We start from the raw sequence: 23,769 nt of genomic DNA on the forward strand, positions 1-23,769 counted from the left end.
AAATTGTGTTCCTCAAAGTGTAGTCCTGAGAGTGTGGTTCTAGAATTGTGCCTCTAGTAGTGTGGTCCTGAAAGTGTGGTTCTAGAGGTGTGGTCCTAGAAGTGTGGTTCTACAGGTGTGGTTCTAGTAGTGCTGTCTTGAAAGTGTGATTCTAGAAGTGTGGTCATGAAAGTGTGGTTGTAGGTGTGTGGTTCGAGAAATGTGGTTCTGGAGGTGTTGTTCTAGTAGTCTGACCCTGAGAGTGCAGCTTCCAGGTCTGCGGACAGACACTGTTTTCACATTTCCACTACTGTGCGACCCTAGTGAGGATCAAGCGGTGTGTAGAGAATGGATGGATGGATGGGTGAAAAACTCCTCTCTGCTGGATGTAGTGTCACCGGTCCTTCCGTCTGCTACCGCCCCCTGCCGGTGAGCTGCGGCAATCAGCCCCCGGTGGTCGGACCGTCCCACCGCCCGCACAGCTGCGCTCTCAAGTTCAGAAACCGCAGCAGTGTTCGGTAGTTCAGAGCCCGTTGTTGTTCTGTGGACGTAAACTCCGACTGAGAACTTCACCGCAGCTTTAACTTTCTTCTTCTGGCCTCCAGCGGTGAAACTTTCTTCATCCGGAGTGTTTTTGTTGATGGAGGCTCGGACCGACATGGGCTCTGCCGGTGGGAGACCCGCCAGCGGCTTCTCCTCCCTCTGAATGCGGCTTATTTCTCGGCTGGAGACCTGTTGGATGTAGCCGGACTGGGCCTTTTCCTTCCCGGAGGTCACCATCCTAGAATGAACATTTTCCCACTGGAGTTTCGGTGAACTTTTTCTCGCCATGTCGGGAGTGGTCCGCACCCTGAGCCGCTGCCTGCTCCCGGCCGAGGCCAGCCGGGACGCGGGCGGCAGCAAGGAGGGCGGCCGGGAGAGGGACGCGGCGCAGGAGCGGGAGGCGCGGCGTAGGAGCCGGGAGATAGACGCGATGCTGGCCCGGGAGAGGAGAGCCGTGCGGCGGCTGGTGAAGATCCTCCTGCTCGGGGCCGGAGAGAGCGGAAAGTCCACATTCCTGAAGCAGATGCGGATCATTAACGGGCAGGAGTTTGATCAGAAAGCTCTGCTGGATTTCCGGGACACAATCTATGAGAATGTACTGAAGGTAAGAAGCAGAAATTTGTTCCATCATTCAATATTTTACTTTGATCCCTGATTCATCAACTTAAAATCAAGAAGCACAACATTTTGGAGAAATATTGATCAGAGCTGACAGATTAATCCATTAATCAAGTAGTGTTTAGAGATTTATTGACATGAGTCAGGCAGATACTATATTGATTGAAATTCAAGAAACCTGCAACATATTAAACATACAGAAATATAGAGATGTAAAAGAAATATAAAGGCATAATTATGTACAGAATGTATGTACTAATGTTAGAAGCTGTGGAGATGGTATGCAAGGAAGAAAAATATAGATCAAATAAGAACTGTGCAATTAACCAGAGATGTCCATTAAAGTGCAGATGGAATAGTAATATCAAATATGTAAGAGCAATAACAATCATCCTGATGAATGTTTATGTGGGATGAAATTTTTATATATATATAATTTTTATTTCTCAGTTGCACTCCAGGGCACTTTTAATTCTGTTTCTTTTATATTTTATTCTAGTTTTTAAATTCTTTATCCCAGTATTTCCATTTTTTACAACACCTATGATAGAATTGTACATGTACAAATGCCTTAAAGACATTCTATTTTATTCTAAATGTAAAAGGATAAACAGACTGAATTAATCACTTTCAACAGGTTATTTAACCCTCTGAGAGCCTAAAAACTGCTCACAATGAAACTGTCATTATTTACTTTCTGGATTATTCTGTGTAAACATGCAACTATATCTTGCAGTCTTGATATCACCACTTTCATTTACAGTGAGCTTTCATTAGGCATTTATAAGTCAATATGATCAAAATATGTCTCGTAAAAAATGAATTCTGTTGACCTGAATCAGCACAATAAAAAGGAAATTGAGCTGAAGTGGTTGAAACTGTAAATGTATTGCACTGTGTGATGTAAAATATCAGCAACCATCAAATGTAATTCAGTTCAGCACACCACCACCACCTACTTTCACCTTAATAATTAACGTAAAGTCCAAGCATCAACTGTCTCACCACACAGACAAAAACTGAAAATCGAGAAACTTCGAAAAAATTGTAGAACTATTGGATTGGATTAGAGTCCAAAGGCAGAAAAATTACAATAAAATCATGAATTTAAACCCAGTTAGAGGCCTTTTAAGTGAATGAATTGAAGCCAAGAATCATATATTCTGCTTTATTTGAAATTAAAGCAATTTTTTGTCTGTAGTATAAAGCAATAAAGTACTGCAGTTGGAAAATTCTTGTTGAGCTTGGTCCAAATGAAAGAGGTGGTGTGTTATTTGAGAGAAAGCCAAGTTATTTGAACAGAATTAATGTTTTCCCACTAAAGCTGTTACAGAGCGTGGGGTGTTTGGATTTCTAGATTTTGTCTACATTCAGGAGGGAGCAGCTACTACTAGACAGCTTTAAATACATGCTGCAGTTCCACAACCTCGAGCAAAGAATCATTTTTTTCTAGAAAAAAAAAAGTAGAATTAAATGATTCATAATGCTTTTAGGGTGGGAAACTGAATGTATGTGAGGTTTGCACTTTCAAGCAAACAAGCAGGTGTCAACTTGGACTCTTGGAGACTGTATGTGACTTTTTTTTGTAATTTTATTGACAAAATCATTGCTTGCTTAGTCAATAGTAATTATTCACTGCAGCCCTGTGCTGTTTCAGTGCACAGCTGAGGTTCACACACTCGCTCAGACACACACACACACACACACACACACACACACACACACACACACACACACACACACACACACACTGAGGTCTGTCGACATAGTGCATATTTTTATCCTGAAGTGTGTGTGTGTGTGTGTGTGTGTGTTCTGTCCCTTTGTTTGCTGTCATGGCTGGGCCTCCTTCACCAGCTAACAATACCAGACTATTCCTGAGGGATGAGCACATCCGCTCTTAGTGCCACACAGCCCAGACAAGGACGATAAGAGCCTGCACTCCTGCACAGACAAGACAGTATTCAGCAGCCCTCCACCCACAAACACAAGCATACAGTGGCGGTTCTGTCTCGGCCCACATCATGAACACAATCCCCCCCACACACACCCGCACTTCACCACCACAATACCTCCGCATAGCACACACAATAAGAGATGTGTAGGAGCTGACTGGTGAGGCAAAAACTACAAATTATGCGGTTTTAAAATGTGATCTGACTGCCAGTATCCAGCCTACCTACATACAATGTAAACAATATTTGATCCCCGACAGAAATCTTCTATTTTTGCATATTTGTCACAAGTAATCGATTCAGATAATCAAACTAATTTCAATATACAACAAAGATTACCTAAGAAAACACAAAATGTAGTTTTTAAATGATGCTTTCATTTATTGAAGGAAAATAGCTGTCCAGCCCATCTTGTCCTATGTTAGAAAGTAATTTCCCCCATAGCTACCAATCTACCAAATGACCAAATTCATTCAGCAGTTGGGTTCACTTTCACCATTCACACTCACATGTATTTATTGCCAGGCTTGTTGAACCTAAACATCACTAAACAGAACCTGTCTAGCATTGTGAAGCAGCTAAAGGGTCTGAAAAAGCAGCACATGATGGCACGTTCTAAAGAGATTCAAGAACAAATGATGAACAAAGCCACTGACATTCATCAGTCTGGAGGGTTACAAATCCATTGCTGAAGCTCTGAGACTCCAGAGAACCACAGTGAGAGACATTATCCACAAATGGAGAAACACATCTAGTCACAAAAGAACTCAGACGAGCATCTGAAGATCTGCAGACCTCACTGGTCTCAGTTAAGGTCCGTCTACATGATTTCACAATAAGGAAGACTGTGAGAAAATGGATCCATGGGAGAGTTACAAAGATCAAACCACTACTGACTTTGGGCTCAAAAACAACTAAATGAAGGCTCTGGAGTGGCCGAGTCAAAGTCTGGACTTGAATCCGACTGAGATTCTGTGACAAGACCTTACAAGGACAGTTCATGCTGGAAAATCATCTAATGTGACTGAATTAAAACTCTTCTGCAGAGAACAGTGGACCAGAATTCCTCCATGGTGATGTAAATACTGATCACAAGCTGCAACAAACATTTAACTGCAGTTGTTGCTGCCAAGGGACCAACCAGTTATCGGGTTTAGGAGGGCAATGACTTTTTCATAGGGGTGATATAGTTTTAAATAAATCTTCAATAATTCATCATTTCAAGACTGCATTTTGTGGTTTGTGGGTTATCTCTGCCTAGTATTCAATACATCTAAATAATTGTTTGGTGATCTGGAACACTTAAGTGAGATAAATATGCAAAAAGAGAAGATTTCTGTAAGTGGGTGCATACTTTTTCACGACACAGATAACACACTCAGTGTATGATATGTAGGAGCAGACTGGCAAGGCAAAAACTACAAGTAATAACATGATTTTAATATGTGAGCTGACTGTCATGGACTTTGGTTTAAATGCAATATTTGTTTCCAGACATTTTACATACATCCACTGGAACTAGCAGATACAAATATTAACATGACACCACATGCCTGTAAGTCCCCCAGCTCAACTTGTCATCATTCATCATCTTGAGGATATTAATAACTAATATTCCTGTTAGTTATTTCCATTAATGGCTAATCTCGCTATCATAGTGAATCATTTATGCTTTGAAATGTCATAAGATAAATCCAAAATTATGTTTTCAGTTATTTTGTTTTGTGTGACAAACCCCCAAAATATTCAGCTTACATTCATGTAAATGATAGAAAGAAGTAAAGATTTATCTCAATTACAGACTACTTTCTTGAGTAAGTGATACCTGTTTTGGAAAATAGTGAAAAATGCCCGACTCAGTCTAACATATTGTTGGTTGTTATTCCCACACTCAAGTATATATTCAATTTAAAACCGCTTCCAGCTAATCCTGTGCTGTCTGTGGTTTGGACTGTTGGTGGAGGATCAGTCCTTTTGCCAGGTGTCGAGGATCCTTTCATGGGAACCTAATGACAGAGTAGCAGAACAAAGTGGGAAAGGATGGAGGGATGAGGCGTACAGGTGTGTGGCGTCGTTCGGCTTACGAAAATAAACAGAACAGAGGTGGAGTACAGGTGTGGCCCTGATGCTCCAATCTCAGTAATTATACGTCCAGTGACAGATAAATCTCTGGAATAATCTTATAATCAAAGTGCACCCAAGTCATGTTACTCTGATTCTGTCAGACCTCAGATATTATATATAGATTCGCTGAACGATTTGCTTCTGAGTTATTGATGATCCTACCAGCTGTGTGTGTTTACTAAAATATAGAACATACAGTGCTGTGAGAAAGTATTTACCCCCCTACAGAAATCTTCTATTTTTGCATATTTGTGACTCGCAAAATGTTTCAAATCATCAAACTAATTTTAATATTTGTTAAAGATAACCCAAGAAAACACAAAATGTAGTTTTTAAATGAGGATTTTATTTATTAAAGGAAAAACAAAGTCCATCCAATCTTGTCTTATGTGGAAAAAGTAATTGCCCCCTCAAATTCATTTTAGGAAGACATTGGTCCATTAAATCTGGTGCAAAGCTAATAATGCATTCCACATAGAATGCAGTATTAGTATTTCTTACATAAAATCCTCCTGGAGAATATCCATCATCAGTTCATGACCTAAAGCTCAACATTAATAGTTAAGCAGCAAGACAAAGACCCAAAGCACACAAACAAGTCCACCTCTTAGTGGCTCAAAAAGAACTAAATTAGGGTTCTGGAGTGTCCAAGTCAAAGTCTTTCAGATTCAGAAAACTTTATTTGTCCCTGGACTTGAATCCAGTTAAGATTCTGTGTCGCAAACTTAAAAGGACAGTTCATGCTGGAAAACCATCTCATGTGACCGAATTCAAAGTATTAAGTGGACCAGAATTCCTCCATGGTGTAAAAGACTGATCACAAGCTGCAACAAACATTTCACTGCAGTTGTTGCTGCCAAAGGACCAGCCAGTTATTGGGTTCAGGGGGGTAATTACTTTTTCACAGGGGTGACAGATTTTCAATAAATCTTCAGTAATTCATCATTTCAAAACTGCATTTTGTGTTTTGTGGGTTATCTCTGTCTAATATTAAATAAACATAAATATTGCTTTGATTATCTGGAACATTAATGTATGAAACATATGCAAAAATAGAAGACATCAGGATCCAGATACTTTCTCACAGCACTGTACACTCTAACAGCAAAACACAGTTAGTGCTAATATGCTGCTTTTCTAAATTGAACATATGACAGCTTCATCTCCTATCTCGTCTCTGGTAGCTTTTTTTTCTTGGCAGGCTTAAAATTCTTTGAAGTATTTAATTTAAACTCCGTTAATTAAAGCAGATGGAGGCTCTGCTTGCATGCTGGTGATGTGTTTGTGGCTGGTGTTGAGGTCAGTGCAGTTCATGGGCCGGACGATATTGATGCTGCAAGAGAGCTTTCTAATTACAACGAAGTGATGAATGAAAGTGAATTCGGCCGGTGCTAGCCATCTGTCGAAAGCAACTGTTAATAAGGCTGCTGACCACACCATGACTGTGAGAAGTCCTCAGCTCAGACATCAGAATTTCATGTTTTTAGCCCCATGTGGTTTGATGCTGAATGCCAATGACACATGAGACAGATCCCAAGAGCTGGAATATGTTTCTTGTTCAGAATCGTGTCTCTCATAGCGGTGCCCTCCATGGTTGGGATGAGGGGTAACAAAAAGCACAAATCACTTGGTAAAGACACACAAATACCAATCAGCCTATTGAACTATGTTGAGAACTGATATCCTGACTGTTAGCTCGTAGCTCTCTGCATGATACAGGCCCCATATTGTTCCCATTTTCAGTAAATAATGAAAATCTCACATGTGCCTAGAATGTATGCTTCACTTTTCAGCTCAAAATACTGCAAAGATGGTTAATGTTAATACGACTGTGTGACTTTTTAGTCTTGTCCCCGCCCCCTTCAGGAAGAAGACTCTCCCTGCGTCTCTGATTGATAGTACAAAGCAAAACAGTGCAGCAGCAGACACAGACGTGTATAAGTGTGTGAGACCTTAAAAGACATTATATTGCATGTAACTTGTGACTGCTGGTTAACACATTTCAGTCATTATTTCTTACCAGTTGCATTGTCTGACAGCATAAACAGAAAAATATGTCAATGAGAACAGCTTTTTTTATAGATGAATTTGACTATATTAATATATGACATATATGAGCAGGAGAGAAGTAAACAAATGTAAACACCTGACGAGGCGAGATTAGCACAATAACAGGTATGTTGAGCCTAAAGTCAGAGTTTTCAGTATAACAAAAGTGTCTCTTTTTCTGGCTAGATCTCCATAGTAACTGATGCTGTGGAGCTAACCTGCCAGGTCCTGGTCAGAGTTTCAGATTTCAATCGGCTGTAAGAAGCGTCTCACGTTAAACAAATCATTTCCTGATGATTGTTTATGAGCGATACAGATTCACAGCTCAGGGAAAAAATTTTGCCTGCAAACATATTGTTCCATACGTGGCTAAAACCACTGAATGAAGCCATATAGTTTCAGTATCACACACTGTGTACATTGCATTGCCATGAAAACACCTGTTTAGTTGATGATGCAGAAATTGTATGAATAAGTTTTTATGTTTGGTCCGTTTACTCTGCTGGTACTGCAGATGATAGAACACTGATTACAACATTGAATAGTTTATTAGTATTTTCTTTTACAGAGAATATTCCATCAGTAACATAATTTCACTTTGATTTGGCCACAGTTTAAATTTATTTCCTTCATTATGGGACAGTGTCAGACCTAAATGCACTTCAACACAATATGATGTTTAAATATATGAAGTTTAAAGTTTAATAACTTGTGCGGCTGTCTGTTATAACTAATCAGCTGCATTGATCAGTAAATAAATATATAACGCACGTTTTCTACCAGCATTCCTGTCCTGCATCATTTTCAGTAGCAGATTTTTACCGGCATATTTTTTTATATTCCTCATTGTTCTCCATTAAAACAACCTGTTGACTGAAGCAGCTGCACATGATCGATTTACTTACTGCAGAAGAGTCCCTCCTCCATTTATGTGAGTTTGAAGCAGAATGTCTGAGTTGACAAAGAAAGTTGAAAACCACGTTCATGATACCTGTTAACTCTGACTGAGGTTTTAGTTTGTGTCGAGCCGACTCACACAAAGAAAGCCTATAAATGATCTGTTTGTATGAAAACACAGTAACCCATCAGTTCTTGATCATTGGTTTCAAATAGGTCTTTCTACAATTTCTTAAGGCCCCTTAGCTTTAAAGTTTGCACAGAGGTCTGAACTGTGGGAATACGATCATTTTAATAGTAACGTTAGCCACATTAGCCGCACAACGCACTAACACTATTGTTGTTTGGACACTGCCATCGATAATAAAAGTAATGCCCTCAATGTCTTCACATCTAAGCAGCTTTTATAACAACCATAGAACTCAATAAAAATGGATTTTTATTATATGGGACCTTTAAAATGAAATGTCAGTATTGGCCCAAAATGACTGCTGATGGTCTGACAACACTTTTCTGCCTAAATGTTTGCCGTTTGGTTTGAAGATATTACAAAAAATAAATATGTAATGTTTTACATGTAGGGTAAAGCAGTTTTCTTTTGCCAAAGGAATACATGCATTTAAATAGGATTGTATCATAATCATATATTTTTCTATTACAGGAAAACTTGATGTGGGAAAAATTTGTGCATCTATCGCATATTATATCATATTGTGCAACCCTATTGTATATGTCCGACAGGCTGACAAGTTTTAAGGACATATGCTGTGTCCTGTTCCCGAGTGTTGCATTCATGTGGTCCTTTAAAGCAACTAAAGTCTGACTTTTCCATGTTTATTACCTAAAAAAATCCTTCCTAAGCTGTCAACAAGAAGTTAAATACCGGTGATACACCAGGATGGCAGTAAATTATAAACATCTCTGCTACATCCGTGTGTCTGAGTAATTTCTGGCATGTTCAGACTCACGAAAACAAAGTGTTTTGCAGTGTTTTTACTCCTCCAAGTAACACGGCAGAGTTATGTGACGATCAGCGTATGATTGTCCTTCTGTCTGCCTTTCTGTACACAACATTACTGAAAAAGGGGCTAATGGATTTGGATGAATTTTCAAGGAAAGGCAGAAATGACACAAGGACCACCTCTTTACATTTTGGCAGCGATGCGGCTTATCGTCTGGATCCATGGATTTGTTAAAGATTTCTCTTTCATTGCAAGATAGTGGCATGGCGTCACAGTAACTATGACAACAAGTGAACACTACATCAGCTGCCTGCTGATGATCCCATGATTGCGATCCGACTGCAAATCCACAGCTGCAGACTTATTGGGACTTAAAGGGTAACTTCGTTCTTTTTCAACCTGGGGTCTGTTTTCATATGTCATTTCATACATGTGAGTTATGGAGAAATGAATTTTTGACATAGCTCCAGTATTTAGCCAGGCAGGCAGCTTAGCAGCCCAGCTAGCGAAAAGTATGGGGCAACTTGCCCCCCCGCGTCAAAGTCCGCCCTAACGTGCTTTTTTTCCCCACACTGAACGGCTCGGATAGTCTCAACGAGTGTCCCACAAAAAAACTAGAGATGAGAAGTCGAAATCGCACAATAGCTCGTGCCAAAACACCTGTTTTGGCGCGAGCTATCGCGCAATTTCGGAACGAGATTTGTTTTCTAGCGTCCCAAGATTTGGATACAGACCACAACAAATAGCGATCGCCAAGTAATGTGGAGGTTTTCGTTCACTTCTCATCTCTAGTATGTTGTGGGACACTCTTTGAGACTATCCGAGCCGGTCAGTGTGGGAAACAAAGCATGTTAGGGCGGACTTTGATGTGGGGGGGGGCAAGTTGCCCCATACTTTTTGCTAGCTGAGCTGCTAAGCTGCCTGCCTGGCTAAATACTGGAGCTATGTCAAAAATTCATTTCTCCATAACTCACATGTATGAAATGACATGAAAACAGACCCCAGGTTGAAAAAAACCGAAGTTCCCCTTTAACGCGTTGGAAATCATACAGGGAGCAACTAATTAAATTGTGGGGGTGTTTCTGAGTCCCATCAATTCCCGCTGTCCACTACATATTCAGATCATGCAATTCCATATCCGTACATAACATACACATGCATAACACACGTCTGTGCTCAGTGCAAGGTCGTTTTGTTTGTGGGTACATCTATATTAAATGGCCACGTTTTATAATGTCGTGATTTCTGATCATCAATAACTAATAAACAAATGCTGCATTTCTGACACACTCATATCATATAATAATAACAATACATTTTATTTGTAAGTGCCTTTCTTGACAGCCGAGGTCGCTTTACAGAAAAAACAAATACAACAGAACAGATAAAAACCAAACTTATAGATAAAACCATACACAAAGAAAAGAAATATGGGGGAATGAGCAGCCTTGGTGGAGTACTGCGCTCTCTGAGTGCTTTTCTTGTTTGTATTTCTCTAGTTCATCTGACATCCACTCATGAGAACCTGAACACGGTGCATGTTTCTCAAATATAAAAGTCAACTGGGATCATCTTAATGTCCCAGATACAAATTAACGTGTTCATGTAAGAAAATAGAAAGGAAATTCTGGTCCTACTCTTTAAAACTAAGTAAGAGAAGGTGATATTTCATGGAGTTTTGAAGTTTTTACTGTAGAATTGCAGCACACTTGGTGAAGAAGCAGCGGGAAAACAGGCAGCCGTGTAAACATGCCAGCCACAGGAAGAGAAGCAGACATGAATATGGAGGATTATGCTACAAATGCTGAAGATAATTCATAAGCTTCATGTCAGCTCGTAGGATGTGACTCAAAGTTCGTTCACAGTGACACTCTTGGTGGTTTAATTACCGATTTTCTGGTTCTGGACCTGCATGTGTGTCTGCGTGTTACACACCAGTCTGGGATTTCCTCACTTGTTTAGATCCTCAAAACAAAAGCATTAAATCTGTAAAAAGCCTTAAAATATGAGATCAGGCTTGAAAGCACACCACAGCAGTGAGTCATTAAGACTGCACACAGCACAAACACACACATCAAAGCTAAATCAGTAAGGAATACCTTTTTTGCAGGAGAGGGGGAATGTCTCTTTTGAAATTTCTTGTCTGACATTGCTTGAGGTTATGAGCAGACTTTCCTTGTCTTTGTGAAGTCGAGGTTGAGCTGGGTCAGGAGCTGCAGATGTCATGGGTGTCTGAAGTGTATTGAATGTGAGATTAAGCCGTGCAAACAAACTTGACTCGAACATTGCAGAAGAATTAGGTGGTCATGAGTCACTGACAGACACACTGTGACCCGGCAGACACTAGTGGGCTGCTCACCGCTCAGTCCAGCTCTTTGAAATGTGATTCACAGTGCAGCAACTTATGAGGGAAGAAAACGAGTGAGTGCATATCAGAAAGCAAACCTGGAGGAAAACCTTACATTCAAAGCTTGCTCTCCTATAGCTGGGGACACAAAATAGTGATTCATATTTTAGCTTTGATTTTGACTGATACAGCACCCCCCGCGACCCTAGTGAGGATAAAGCGGTGTATAGAGAATGGATGGATGGACAATTATCATATTTTGGTCCTACAATTCACAAGGAGATATAAGTGAGAGAGGAAGAAACAAGTGAAAGGTTTGGAAGCAGAGTGGTCTAACCCACTTTCTGTAGTTTTCAGAAATATGACTTCAAAGTTCTGTGTTTTCAAGAACGGTCTAACATTCAAAGTGAAACTGTACCACTGTATTTGGGTTGTGGCTTAGACCACTTGGCCACTAAAATCTACACCACAAAATATTACAGAAATTATATAAAACTCAGATTCATTCAGATTGATTGTGCGTTAGACCACTCTAATCCCGATTAGCAACAGGAGTCATACTTGATATTTAATGGTGATAATTCGACTAATGGCTCCATTTTTTCTAAATTGAGGTACACATGAGCTGTATATGCATATGGAGGTTTGACAAAACATTAGGAAGACCTCTCAGTATATTTCAATACAGTGTTATTTGTATTTGAATAAATTAAAGCTCATAAGCAGCTTACATGTAGCTCCACTAAGGAAAAAATGGAGCCATTAGTCAAATTATCTCCTTTAAATCTCAAGTTTAACTCCTGTTGCTAATTGTTTTCCTCATCTCTCACCTATATCTCCTGGTGAATTTTAGAAGAGAAATATGAGAAATATATCAGACAATATCCAAACTAGAGGAGCAAACTTTGAGCAGTAAGATTTTCCTCTGGGACAGTGCTACACTTAACTTTCAGATATTCGAAGCTCTACACTCCAACATAAAACACGGCAGAAAACAGCCTTGTCACAACTAAATGAGAGACTTAGAGAAGTCAAAGCTCTGTTCTCGCCTCCACACAGCTGGACGACCGCTGTGTGAAGTGGGTGTGAATGTCGGATCATCAGTCTCGGAAAGTTACAGAAATGTGAGACACAGAACTCTCTAATCCTGCAGCTGAAAGGAAACACCAAGAAGGCTGTGGAACACTTTCATAGTTGTTGAAATGGAATAGTACGGAATAAAAAAAAACAAAAAGCAGAAACACTCGGTATCAGTGCGTGTTCTTATGAGATCTCCCACACAGATCAGAAAACCACCAGCAGCTGCACATGCATGTGTTGGAAGTGTGTGTTGGACACATGTTAAAGCTGCTCCATGTTTACCACTAATGCTGCACTCAGTGTTGATGTTTTTTTTTCTTTCTACTTTTTATTTATAATTTTCAGAATACAAACACAACAAAACATAGTAACACAGTTAGAACAGGAGGGGACACACATGCTCTTTATGCTTAAAAATCCAAATTATTACGTGTCATGTGGTGTATAATCCGTCATCCTTTTTTGGAAGTCAGTCCATTTTTCCCATTGTTGATGATAAGACTTTGCTTTGTTTCTTAAGTAATGAGTCAGTTTTTCCATAGAAAGAATCTCCTCTACTAATTCCAACCAGTTTGTTAGTGTAGGGGGGTCGCTTTTCAGCCAATTCCTGGTGATGGTCTTCTTGTTTGCCAATATCAGGATTTTAAACAAGTAGACGTCCTTCGTGGGAATAATGCCTTGCGGGATCAAGCCTAAATACACTATCCGTGGGTCTTTAGGAATCTTACAACCAAAAATCTCATCAAGAGTCAGCGTAACTGTGTCCCAAAAAGGTCGTATCCTTGCACAGAGCCAAAAGATATGTGAATGGTTGGCGTTCAGAGTACCACATTGCCTCCAACAGGTCTGCTGTGAATTTAATAGTTTGTTTTTGATCTGTGGTGTAACGAAAAAGCGCATCAAGTTTTTCCACCCAAATTCTCTCCACCTTCTGGAGCATGTAGATGTTTGTTGTGTTTTACACATAGAATACCAATCACTCTCTGATATACACACGTGGACAAAATTGTTGGTACCCCTCAGTTAAAGAAGGAAAAACCCACAATTCTCACTGAAATCACTTGAAACTCACAAAAGTAACAATAAATAAAAATTTATTGAAAATTAAATAATCAAAATCAGCCATTACTTTTGAATTGTTGATTAACATAATTATTTAAAAAAACAAACTAATGAAACAGGCCTGGACAAAAATGATGGTACCCATAACTTAATATTTTGTTGCACAACCTTTTGAGGCAATCACTGCAATTAAACGATTTCTGTATTTGTCAATGAGCGTTCTGCAGCTGTCAACAGGTATTTTGGCCCACTCCTCATGAGCAAACAGCTCCAGTTGTCTCAGGTTTGATGGGTGTCTTCTCCAAATGGCATGTTTCAGCTCCTTCCACATATGTTCAATGGGATTCAGATCTGGGCTCATAGAAGGCCACTTTAGAATAGTCCAACGCTTTTCTCTCAGCCGTTCTTGGGTGTTTTTGGCCGTGTGTTTTGGATCGTTGTCCTGTTGGAAGACCCATGACCTGCGACTGAGACCAAGCTTTCTGACACTAGGCAGCACATTTCTCTCCAGAATGCCTTGATAGTCTTCAGATGTCATCGTACCTTGCACACTTTCAAGACACCCTGTGCCAGATGCAGCAAAGCAGCCCCAAAACATTACTGAGCCTCCTCCATGTTTCACCGTAGGGACAGTGTTCTTTTCTTCGTATGCTTGCTTTTTGAGTCTATGAACATAGAGTTGATGTGCCTTACCAAAAAGCTCCAGTTTGGTCTCATCTGTCCAAAGGACATTCTCCCAGAAGCTTTGTGGCTTGTCAACATGCATTTTTGCAAATTCCAGTCTGGCTTTTTTATGAGTTTTTTTCAGCAGTGGTGTCCTCCTTGGTCGTCTCCCATGAAGTCCACTTTGGCTCAAACAATGACGAATGGTGCGATCTGACACCGATGTACCTTGGCCTTGGAGTTCACCTTTAATTTCTTTGGAGGTTGCTCTGGGCTCTTTGGATACAATTCCAACGATCCGTCTCTTCAATTTGTCATCAATTTTCCTCTTGCGGCCACGTCCAGGGAGGTTGGCTACTGTCCCGTGGGTCTTGAACGTCTGAATAATATGAGCCACTGTTGTCACAGGAACTTCAAGCTGTTTAGAGATGGTCTTATAGCCTTTACCTTTAAGATGTTTGTCTATAATTTTTTTTGGATGTCCTGGGACAATTCTCTCCTTCGCTTTCTGTTGTCCATGTTCAGTGTGGTACACACCTTTTCACCAAACAGCAGGGTGACTACTTGTCTCCCTTTAAATAGGCAGACTGACTGATTATGAGTTTGGAAACACCTGTGATGTCAATTAAATGACACACCTGAGTTAATCATGTCACTCTGGTCAAATAGTTTTCAATCTTTTATAGAGGTACCATCATTTTTGTCCAGGCCTGTTTCATTAGTTTGTTTTTTTTAATAATTATGTTAATCAACAATTCAAAAGTAATGGCTGTTTTTGATTATTTAATTTTCAATAAATTTTTATTTATTGTTACTTTTGTGAGTTTCAAGTGATTTCAGTGAGAATTGTGGGTTTTTCCTTCTTTAACTGAGGGGTACCAACAATTTTGTCCACGTGTGTAGTTATACCAAATTCAAATTCCCATTTGGCTTTGACATAAAATGACTTACAGTCATTCCGTTTCTGTAGACTCTTGTACAGTTTAGATACAACCCCTGAGGGGGTGTTCTTGTACGCACCAGTCAGAATCCCGATCACTTCATTGCCCTCTGCTGAGATTCCCGGTTTAATTTCTGTGTTATAAAAATGCCTGAGTTGTAGATATCTGAATAAATCTCCATTGGCCAGCTGAAATTCTTCTTTAAGTTTTTCAAAGGTTTTAAATTTGTTACTCTCTAAAAGTGTGCAAACAGCTGTTATACCCTTTTCATTCCACCTGCCAAATGTTTTATCTATTAGTCCAGGTTTGAATCTAGGAGTCTGCGAGGGCCAAATTAAAAGTTTGCCATCTCCTTCCAGATTATACTTTTTAACCACCTCGTACCAAGTCTTAAATGAGTCTTCCAAAATGCTACTCTCTTTAGTTTGTCCTCTAATTTCTTTTTCTCCTAATTTTGTCTGGGGTTGAGATGGTGCAAGTTTCAACTCAATCTGTTTCCATTTTGCTTGGTACTCCGGGGAGCACCAACAGACAATATATCTCAATTGGGCCGCAAAATAATATTCTCGAATATTTGGGAGTGCTAAACCACCCCGCTCCTTGTCAATTTGGAGGGTCTTAAATTTTATTCTTGGTCGTGCACCGGCCCATATGAACCGAGTTATCCATTTGTCCCATGCAGAAAATTGAGCTTCTGGGATTCTGACTGGTAATGATGAGAAGAGGTATAAATATCTAGGTGGTACATTCATTTTCACCACTTCCATTCTTGAACTAAAGTCTAATCCTAATGCTGACCATTTTGCTATGTCTTTCTGTATGTTGTTATTAATAATATTATAATTCAATTCATATAGTTTACTCAAATCTTGTGTTAGAACCACTCCAAGATATTGTATAGATTGTGCTTCCCATTTTAATTTATAGGCCTGTCTGGTTTCTTTGCTGGCTTTGTAATTCAGAGGAAGCATTTGTGTTTTATTAATATTTACTTTATAGCCTGACATCTTACCATAATCATCTAGAATTGACATCAGTATTGGGAGAACTGTGTCTGGGTTCTGGAGGTAAGTAATAATATCATCTGCAAAGAGCCTTATGACATGTTCCTCATTAGCTATAACAATTCCTCTCAGATCTTCATTTTGTCTGATAGCTTGAGCTAGAGGCTCAATAAATAAAGCAAATAGGGAAGGGCTGAGACAGCATCCCTGGCGTGTGCCTCTGGAAAGTTCAGACTTTCTCGACAGATGACCATTTATTTTTATCCGAGCTATGGGGTCTTTGTATAATGATTGAATACACTTGACAAATTTATTGTTGAAACCAAACCTCTCCAATACTCTATATAAAAATTGCCAACTGACCCTGTCAAAGGCCTTCTCCGTGTCCAGGCTTACGAGGGCCGCTGAAAGGTGTTGTCTATTTGTTTGGTCAATAATATGAAGGGTCCGTCTAATATTATCCTGTGTTTGTCGTCCTTTTAAAAATCCGGTCTGATCTTCATTTATTAAGTCTAATAAGATAGATTCTAGCCGTCTTGAAATTATGGATGTGAATAATTTATAGTCTACGTTTAGTATAGAAATAGGACGATAGGATCCACAGCATTCTTTATTTTTGCCTTCTTTTGGGATGACAGATACCACAGCCTCTCTCCAAGATGGTGGTGTTACTGCTTTGTTGAGCGACCAGTTAAAGGAGTCGAGCATAACAGAAGCTATGTCCTCTCTAAAGATTCTATACCATTCATTAAGGAAACCATCACTTCCAGGGCATTTATTTATTTATTTCAATTTTCCCTATTGCCAGGTCCAGCTCCTTTTTTGTTATAGGTGCTGTTAAGAGACTGTTTTGTGTTGTTCCTATAGCTGGGAGATCTAGTGTTAATAAATACTGTTTAATTCTTTCATCCTCAATCATTTCGGGTTGTGAGTATAATGATTCATAGTAGTTTGTAAATGTTTCAAGAATTTCATCCGGATCTTGCGTTACTCTGTTAGATAGAGGGTTTTTAATTCTATGTATTGCATGCTTATTTTGTTGAGACCTTAAACGTTTTGCTAATATCTTTGTTGCCTTCGGTCCTGACTCATAGAATGTCTGTTTAGCAAATCTCAGTTTCTTTTCTAATTCGTCTTTTAAGTTGTTATTCATTTGCTCTCTCAGCTCCCTTAACTGTCCAAACAGTCCTTCATTCTTGTGCTTTTGGAGTTGTTTCTCTAGATTTCTTATTTTTTCTTGCAGTTTCTCATAGTTTGCCCTCTTAACATGATTTAAATAGGCTATTCTAGATATAAGTTTACCTCTCATTATTGCTTTGATAGTGTTCCATAGTATTGTTGGGTCTACTTGACCATTATCATTGTCATTAATACAGTCCTTAATTTCTCTCTTAACCTCCTTTATCACACTTTTGTTGTTTAAAATACCAATATTTAGTTTCCACAATGTTTGTTTGGGTCTGTTGCTCAAATTGATGGTGATGGAAATTGCATTGTGATCTGAGATGTCTGCGGTTCCTATTGAACACTCTTTTACTCTGTGTCTATCTATGTTGTTCATTAAAAAATAGTCTATTCTCGAGTGCACCCGATGAACAGCTGAATAGTGGGTAAAATCTCTTTCTCTTGTATGGAGGTTTTGCCAAACATCAAACAAACCTGCTTCTTTAATTAACAAATTGAGATCTTTTGATTTAACAGGCTTGTGCTTTCTTGGGCTTGTTGTATCAATAGAGTAATTCAGAACTGTATTCCAGTCTCCTGCACACACTAGGATGCCCTCTGATTCTGATGCTATTGTGTCAAATAAATCTCTAAGGAAACTCCTCTCGGCCTCTGGTGGAGCGTATATGTTTACTAATGTGACCACTGTATTATCTATCTTGCCTTTCGTAATTATATATCTACCCTCTTTATCTCCCTTTCCCATAATAAAATCAAAATTAACAGAGTTAGAAATAAGAGTGGCAACTCCTCTCTTGCGACTATTCTTACAGGAACTGAAGTAGGAGTTGGAATACCCAAATTTACACAATTTGTTGTGTTCTTGACAAGACATATGGGTCTCCTGTAAAAATATGACCTGAGCTTTTTCTTTTTTCATTTTTGCTAAAACCTTACTCCTCTTTACTGGGTTGCTAAGACCATTCACATTTAAAGAAACAATTTTTAAATTATTTGAGCCCATGGTGCTTGTAAAAGGATCCTAATGAGAGAGTGTACCCCCTGAACTGAACAACAACAACTTTATGAACAACAAAACATGTAAAAGAACAGACCTCCAAAGGAGGAGCCCTCTGCTCCTCCTCACTTGTGACCTCGTTGGAAGGTCGAGGGAAAAACCTCTCACTAAGAGAGGGCCCGGTCTTGAGGGTGATTGTAGAGTCAGATAACATGAACTCCATCATCCTATTAGTCCAACTTATGTTCGATTATAAGGAAACAGCTTCTCCCTGGTGCTAAAGTGACACTAATGGCCAACATATTGAATTAAAAAGTACATTTTGAGTTACCGTTGTGAGTCGAGCAAATTCAGTCCTTTACACAGCATGACCCCGTTGAAATACCAGGAGTCTGTCCCTCGCTCTCTGGGCGGCCGCTGATCCTCTCCCGGCATCCCGATACCTGTCGCCATCCTAACAGCTCCCGGAGCCGCTCCGCGCTGCTACATGGCTTCTCCGCTCTTGCCGGCTCCTCCATGTGGAAATCGCGGCTCTTCAGCTCCCTCATTATCTCCGCTGCACTGGAGTAAGTCTTAACTCCGGTGGTCCAATGAATCCGCATATTCGTGTAGGGTGTTTGAAAGCGGATGCCTTTTTCTTTCAGGACTTTCTTTATCTCTCCGTACTCCTTGCGTCTTTTTACGATCTCCGCTGCATAGTCGTGGTCGAAAAACAGTGTCCTGTTACTCAGCTGTATTTTCCCCTTCTTCCACGCTTCTTTCAGAACCAACTCCTTGGTAGTAAACTCCAGGAAATTAATGATTATTGGTCTCGGTAGGGCCTCTGGTCTGGGTTTGAAGCCGGGTGAGTGGTGGGCTCGCTGAATCTTTAAATCCAGGTCTTGAGGTAATGGCAGCTCCCTCTTCAGGAGACCCTCGATGAATTGCGAGACCGAGTTTCCTTCCTCGCCCTTGGCTACTCCAAATACTTGTAGATTGTTCCTTCTCGACCGGGATTCTAGATCAGTTAGCTTCCTCTGCAGACTCTGGTTTTGCTCCAAGCAGGAACAGAGGGCTTCGGTGGCCTCCACCTGTTCCACCCGGGACTCTGCTTCGCCGACTCGTTCAGACAAGCCCTGCACATCGGTAGTTAATTTGTCGAGTTTACCGTTGATTTCTTGACCCAACCGGTTGATTTCCTGTCGTAGATTATTGTTATCCCCCTTCAAGCCCTCTTTTAGCTCTTTTATCGCTGTTATAATGTCCCCGGGGTCAGTGCTTGCTCCGGCGCTGTGCATTCCGTCGGTGGCTGTATCTGTATAGCCGGAGCTAGCTTGCTCTGCTTCGATGATGCTAGTCTTTGCCGAAATGCCTTTAGTTTGAGACTTTGACATCTTCACTCCTCTTTTAGGGCCTGTGGTGGTTTTCCTCCCACTCATCTATCGTTTTGGTACCCACTTTTATGTTAACGAGTTGTTCAGTGGGTGCTTTTTTAAAAAAGCTGGGAGAGCTGCTTCGCGTGTGTCTGTCTACTCCATTAACCAAACCGGAAGTCCAGTGTTGATGTTTTTTACCAGGAAGCAACATTTTTTTTCTGTCTTTGTGGTCAAAAGTGTTTACATTTGTTCCCTTATGTGTCATGTGTTGCATGTTTCTGCAGGGCATGCGTGTGCTGGTGGACGCCCGGGACAAACTGGGCATTACGTGGCAGAGCTGCGAGAACGAGAAGCAGGGCATGCTGGTGATGTCATGGGAGGGACGCGTGGGCGCCTCAGGGGTCGAGCCCATTGAGTTCCAGCTGTACGTGATGGCGTTGAGCGCGCTGTGGGCCGACGCCGGCATTCAGGAGGCCTACGCTCGACGCTCCGAGTTCCAGCTGGTGAGTAGATCAGAGATGTGGCTGTCAGGTTTGTTGTGTTTTAGGAACCCCACAGTTTAATGAAGCTTCATCACTACCACATGTTCACTTCTTCATATGTTTACTGGAACTCAATGTCATTAAAAAATTATATGAAAATGGAAATTTTAAAGAAATTCTTCAATGCAAGATGCATTAATCTCAGATTTTTGTTTGGTAGCTTTGATAAGGTTTGCAGTAATTCCTGTTCACGTCTTCATGTGTTTATTTTGATGCAATGTCGTTTTGCATATTAATAATGTAAAACTGGATCATTTCTAGACATTTCTTGACACTATCTCCCTCCTCTTTAATCCCCACTCTCACCCCAACCGGTCGAGGCAGATAACCGCTCATAGGGAATTCAAAGGCAGCTTTGGATTGTTGGGTTTTCTGCTGTGTTTTAATATTTGTAAGGTCTGTACCTGACTATGTTAAGCATTGTGAGATGGCGTGTTATGAATTTGCGCTGTAAAAATAGAATAGAATTGAATTAGATGCATGATCTCCGATTTATTTGGTAGCTTATATTTCCTTTGCACTATTAATTATAAGAAAGTGGATATTTTATAGAAATTCTTTAGTGCAAGATGGAGTGATCTCAGATTTATTCATGTTTTTTTGGTAGCTTTAAGAAGGTTTTCCTTTATTCTGCTAATTTATGCAATTTAGTTTGACTTTATTGAACACAGACTAGCTTTCATGCACTTTTAATGGTAACATTTAATACACGGTTTTAGATGCTGGACTTACTTGTGCTTATTTTTACTCCTTTTTCTGGCCAAATCATATATTTTTAATATAGCTTCAGCTTGAATTTGCTGGGCTCTTGCACAGTATTTCCTCATACCCTGTAGCAACCACAGAAGGGCCTCCTGAGGTCCAAGCACACCTAGTTGGGAATCAATAGATTAAAGGATGGAGGTGTAAGTAAACAGATGGCTTGCAGCGCTAAGCTCTTTATGACTTGTTAAAGAGCACCGCACCCAGAGATGGCATTTTTTTGTTTCTGCCGTCCTCTCCTGACCTGAAATTATTAGAAAAAGATTGCATGTTTATTCCATCACAGCGAATGAACTTTATAGGGGTCAAACAGTGCAGTTTGCAGTTTGGCTAATAGCAATTATTAGTATTTAGACAGACTAATAACCAATATTTTGATTTGCATTTTTATCAGAATTTAGAATAACACACCTTTAATCATTTATATGTTTAATTAGAAGAGAACCTTCCCACCAAAGAGCCAAATATGTGCTTTTATAATAAATTTGAATTATTAAGAATAAAGACAAGAAAAAACAACACAGAAAATCTGAAAAATAACACATATTGGGTCTGATAATCAGTTGACCCCTTGACGCTTTCAAGAGTTTTAGCTGCATTTAATTAGCCTGATCAGTGACCTATTTTCACGGAAGAAAAACAGCTTCAAAGCTTCTCAAACTTCTCCTGCAGCAGTCTAAAGCTCCCAGTCTATGCAGCTTGTGGCCCCATAAAGCAAATATCTAGTTAAGAGTTATCATTCCTTTTTGCCAGTATGAGTGGATTATGACTCCGTCAACTAAAGACACTTTTGTGTACTTATGTTTACGAGGCTAAAAGAATTAACAGAGCGACCAAATATTTAGCTACACATAATAATGCAGTATATTGTCTCTTTCTCATCGTTCTCTTCATCTTGTGACTCCGTGGGTGGGTTTTCTGAGGCATTTAATCAGCACTCTTTGAGTGATCCAAACCATTTTTATTGTATGATGAAATATTCTGAAACAAACCACTTTCTAAATTGCTGAATCCTCCTATGAATGTTATGGCTTGCTCTTCTTCCTTTTATTAGCCGTCACGATCAGTCAGAGGTTACTCACCGACTGGCTGCTTCACACAACGTGTCACAGCAGACATCAAATGAGCAACTTTCATCGAACAGGGCTTTCACTACTACAGAAATGTGACAGTCAGAGGAATAACCTGACCCATTGACCCCTGCAGTGAGGATATTTGGTGTCTCCGTGGTGTGTTTTGCTGGCACAGTTTGGGTTTTAGAGAGAAGGGTCACTACAAATCAATACTAAGTTGTTCTGTGTTGATCCTGATCCTGATCCTGATGGGAGTGGTCTCCTCCAGGATGACAACGCTCCCATTGAAAGGTGAAAGGTTTGATGAAAATGATGAGAAGCGCATACTGTGACCTGCTGCGATCATTAAATCAGTGACAACAGGCGATGGTGATTCAGTCACGCTGCAGGAAACAACCTTTAAACAAAAACTTTCAAGTGTTGCAGAGGATTTGAGTTGTGTGGTGAGGCAGCCTTGCTGATTTGTTTGTTTTCAGTGAGATATCCTCTTTAATGACAGTGCTCACCTCCCTGTGTGCAAATGATCCACCATAATAAATTCTCTGTCATTATTTTGAGGACAAACTGCTCCTACATCCTTTACTTCTTCCTGCAATACAACAGTGATTGGTTTAAAGAAATACAAATAAACCAGAGAGCTTTTTTCCTTCTATAGCAGAATGAAAACAAGGTGTAGCCAACCATTCAGTGCTGCAGGATGGTCTGACTATGCAGTATGAATGTCCTGCTAGTCAGTGAAATTGCAGCAATGGCTCTCTCCCCATTCATTTAGATAGGGACTTGGTGTTGCTGGCCCAAAATAACTGGCTGGGAGTGTCACCAGGATGGCTGCTGAGTGGCAAGACTGGAGCTGCTAGCATGGCTGCAGACTCACACTGTTGTTATTTGAATATTACAGTGCAAAATTTCAGACCATTTCATGTCAAAGAGGAAAAATAAATTATTTTAGTTGAGGAGAGGAGCTATTCCGGTGTGTTTTTGTTCTTGTAGAACAGAAATCCTCAGAGAATTCATTTAACAATGGCTAGAATGAGACACCAAGGACGCCTGGCAGCTCTTTTGTCTTTATTCATACCTGCACGGTCACCAGGTTTCAACCCATTTGAACAAATATTAGTGTTAGACTTTCCACCACCATCATCTAAACACCAAACAAGAGAACATGTTGTGGAAGAATGGTGTTCAGTTTCTTTCAGTAGTGTTACAGAGATTAGAAGAATCATTGCCAAGACCTAAATAGACACTTTATGTCGGCTTTTTCAGGAAACTGTGCCCATCTCTGTGGGTGTTGTGCAGAGGGATTTACCTCCCTACAGAAATCTTCTATTTTTGCATATTTCTCACACTTAAATATTTCAGATCATCAAACTAATATTTATTGAATTTTAGACAAAGATAACTCAAATAACAAAAATTACTGAATTGTGATTTACTGAAGATTTATTTAAAAAAACAATATCACCCCTTTGAAAAAATAATTGCCCCCCCTGAACCTAATAACTGGTTGGTCCCTTGCAGTTAAATGTTTGTTGCAGCTTGTGATCAGTCTTTTACACCATGGAGGAATTCTGGTCCACTCTTCTCTGCAGAATAGTTTTAATTCAGTCACATTGGATGGTTTTTCAAGATGA

The 23,769-nt window shown here is 40.0% G+C and overlaps 1 protein-coding gene across 1 annotated transcript in view; it reads left to right on the forward strand.

Moving 5' to 3' along the window:
• The first annotated feature begins 425 nt into the window (after positions 1–425).
• Positions 426–23,769, forward strand: part of gna12a (guanine nucleotide binding protein (G protein) alpha 12a) — a 42,154-nt gene continuing 18,810 nt past the window's right edge. The window contains exons 1-2 of the mRNA XM_051951376.1: positions 426–1,126; positions 20,046–20,264. Of these exons, the coding sequence (XP_051807336.1) occupies positions 809–1,126; positions 20,046–20,264 (537 nt within the window). The 5' untranslated portion in view covers positions 426–808. The remainder of the gene's footprint in view (positions 1,127–20,045; positions 20,265–23,769) is intronic.

This window comes from Acanthochromis polyacanthus, chromosome 7 (assembly GCF_021347895.1).
Source record: "Acanthochromis polyacanthus isolate Apoly-LR-REF ecotype Palm Island chromosome 7, KAUST_Apoly_ChrSc, whole genome shotgun sequence".
NCBI classification, from domain to species: Eukaryota; Metazoa; Chordata; class Actinopteri; family Pomacentridae; genus Acanthochromis; species Acanthochromis polyacanthus.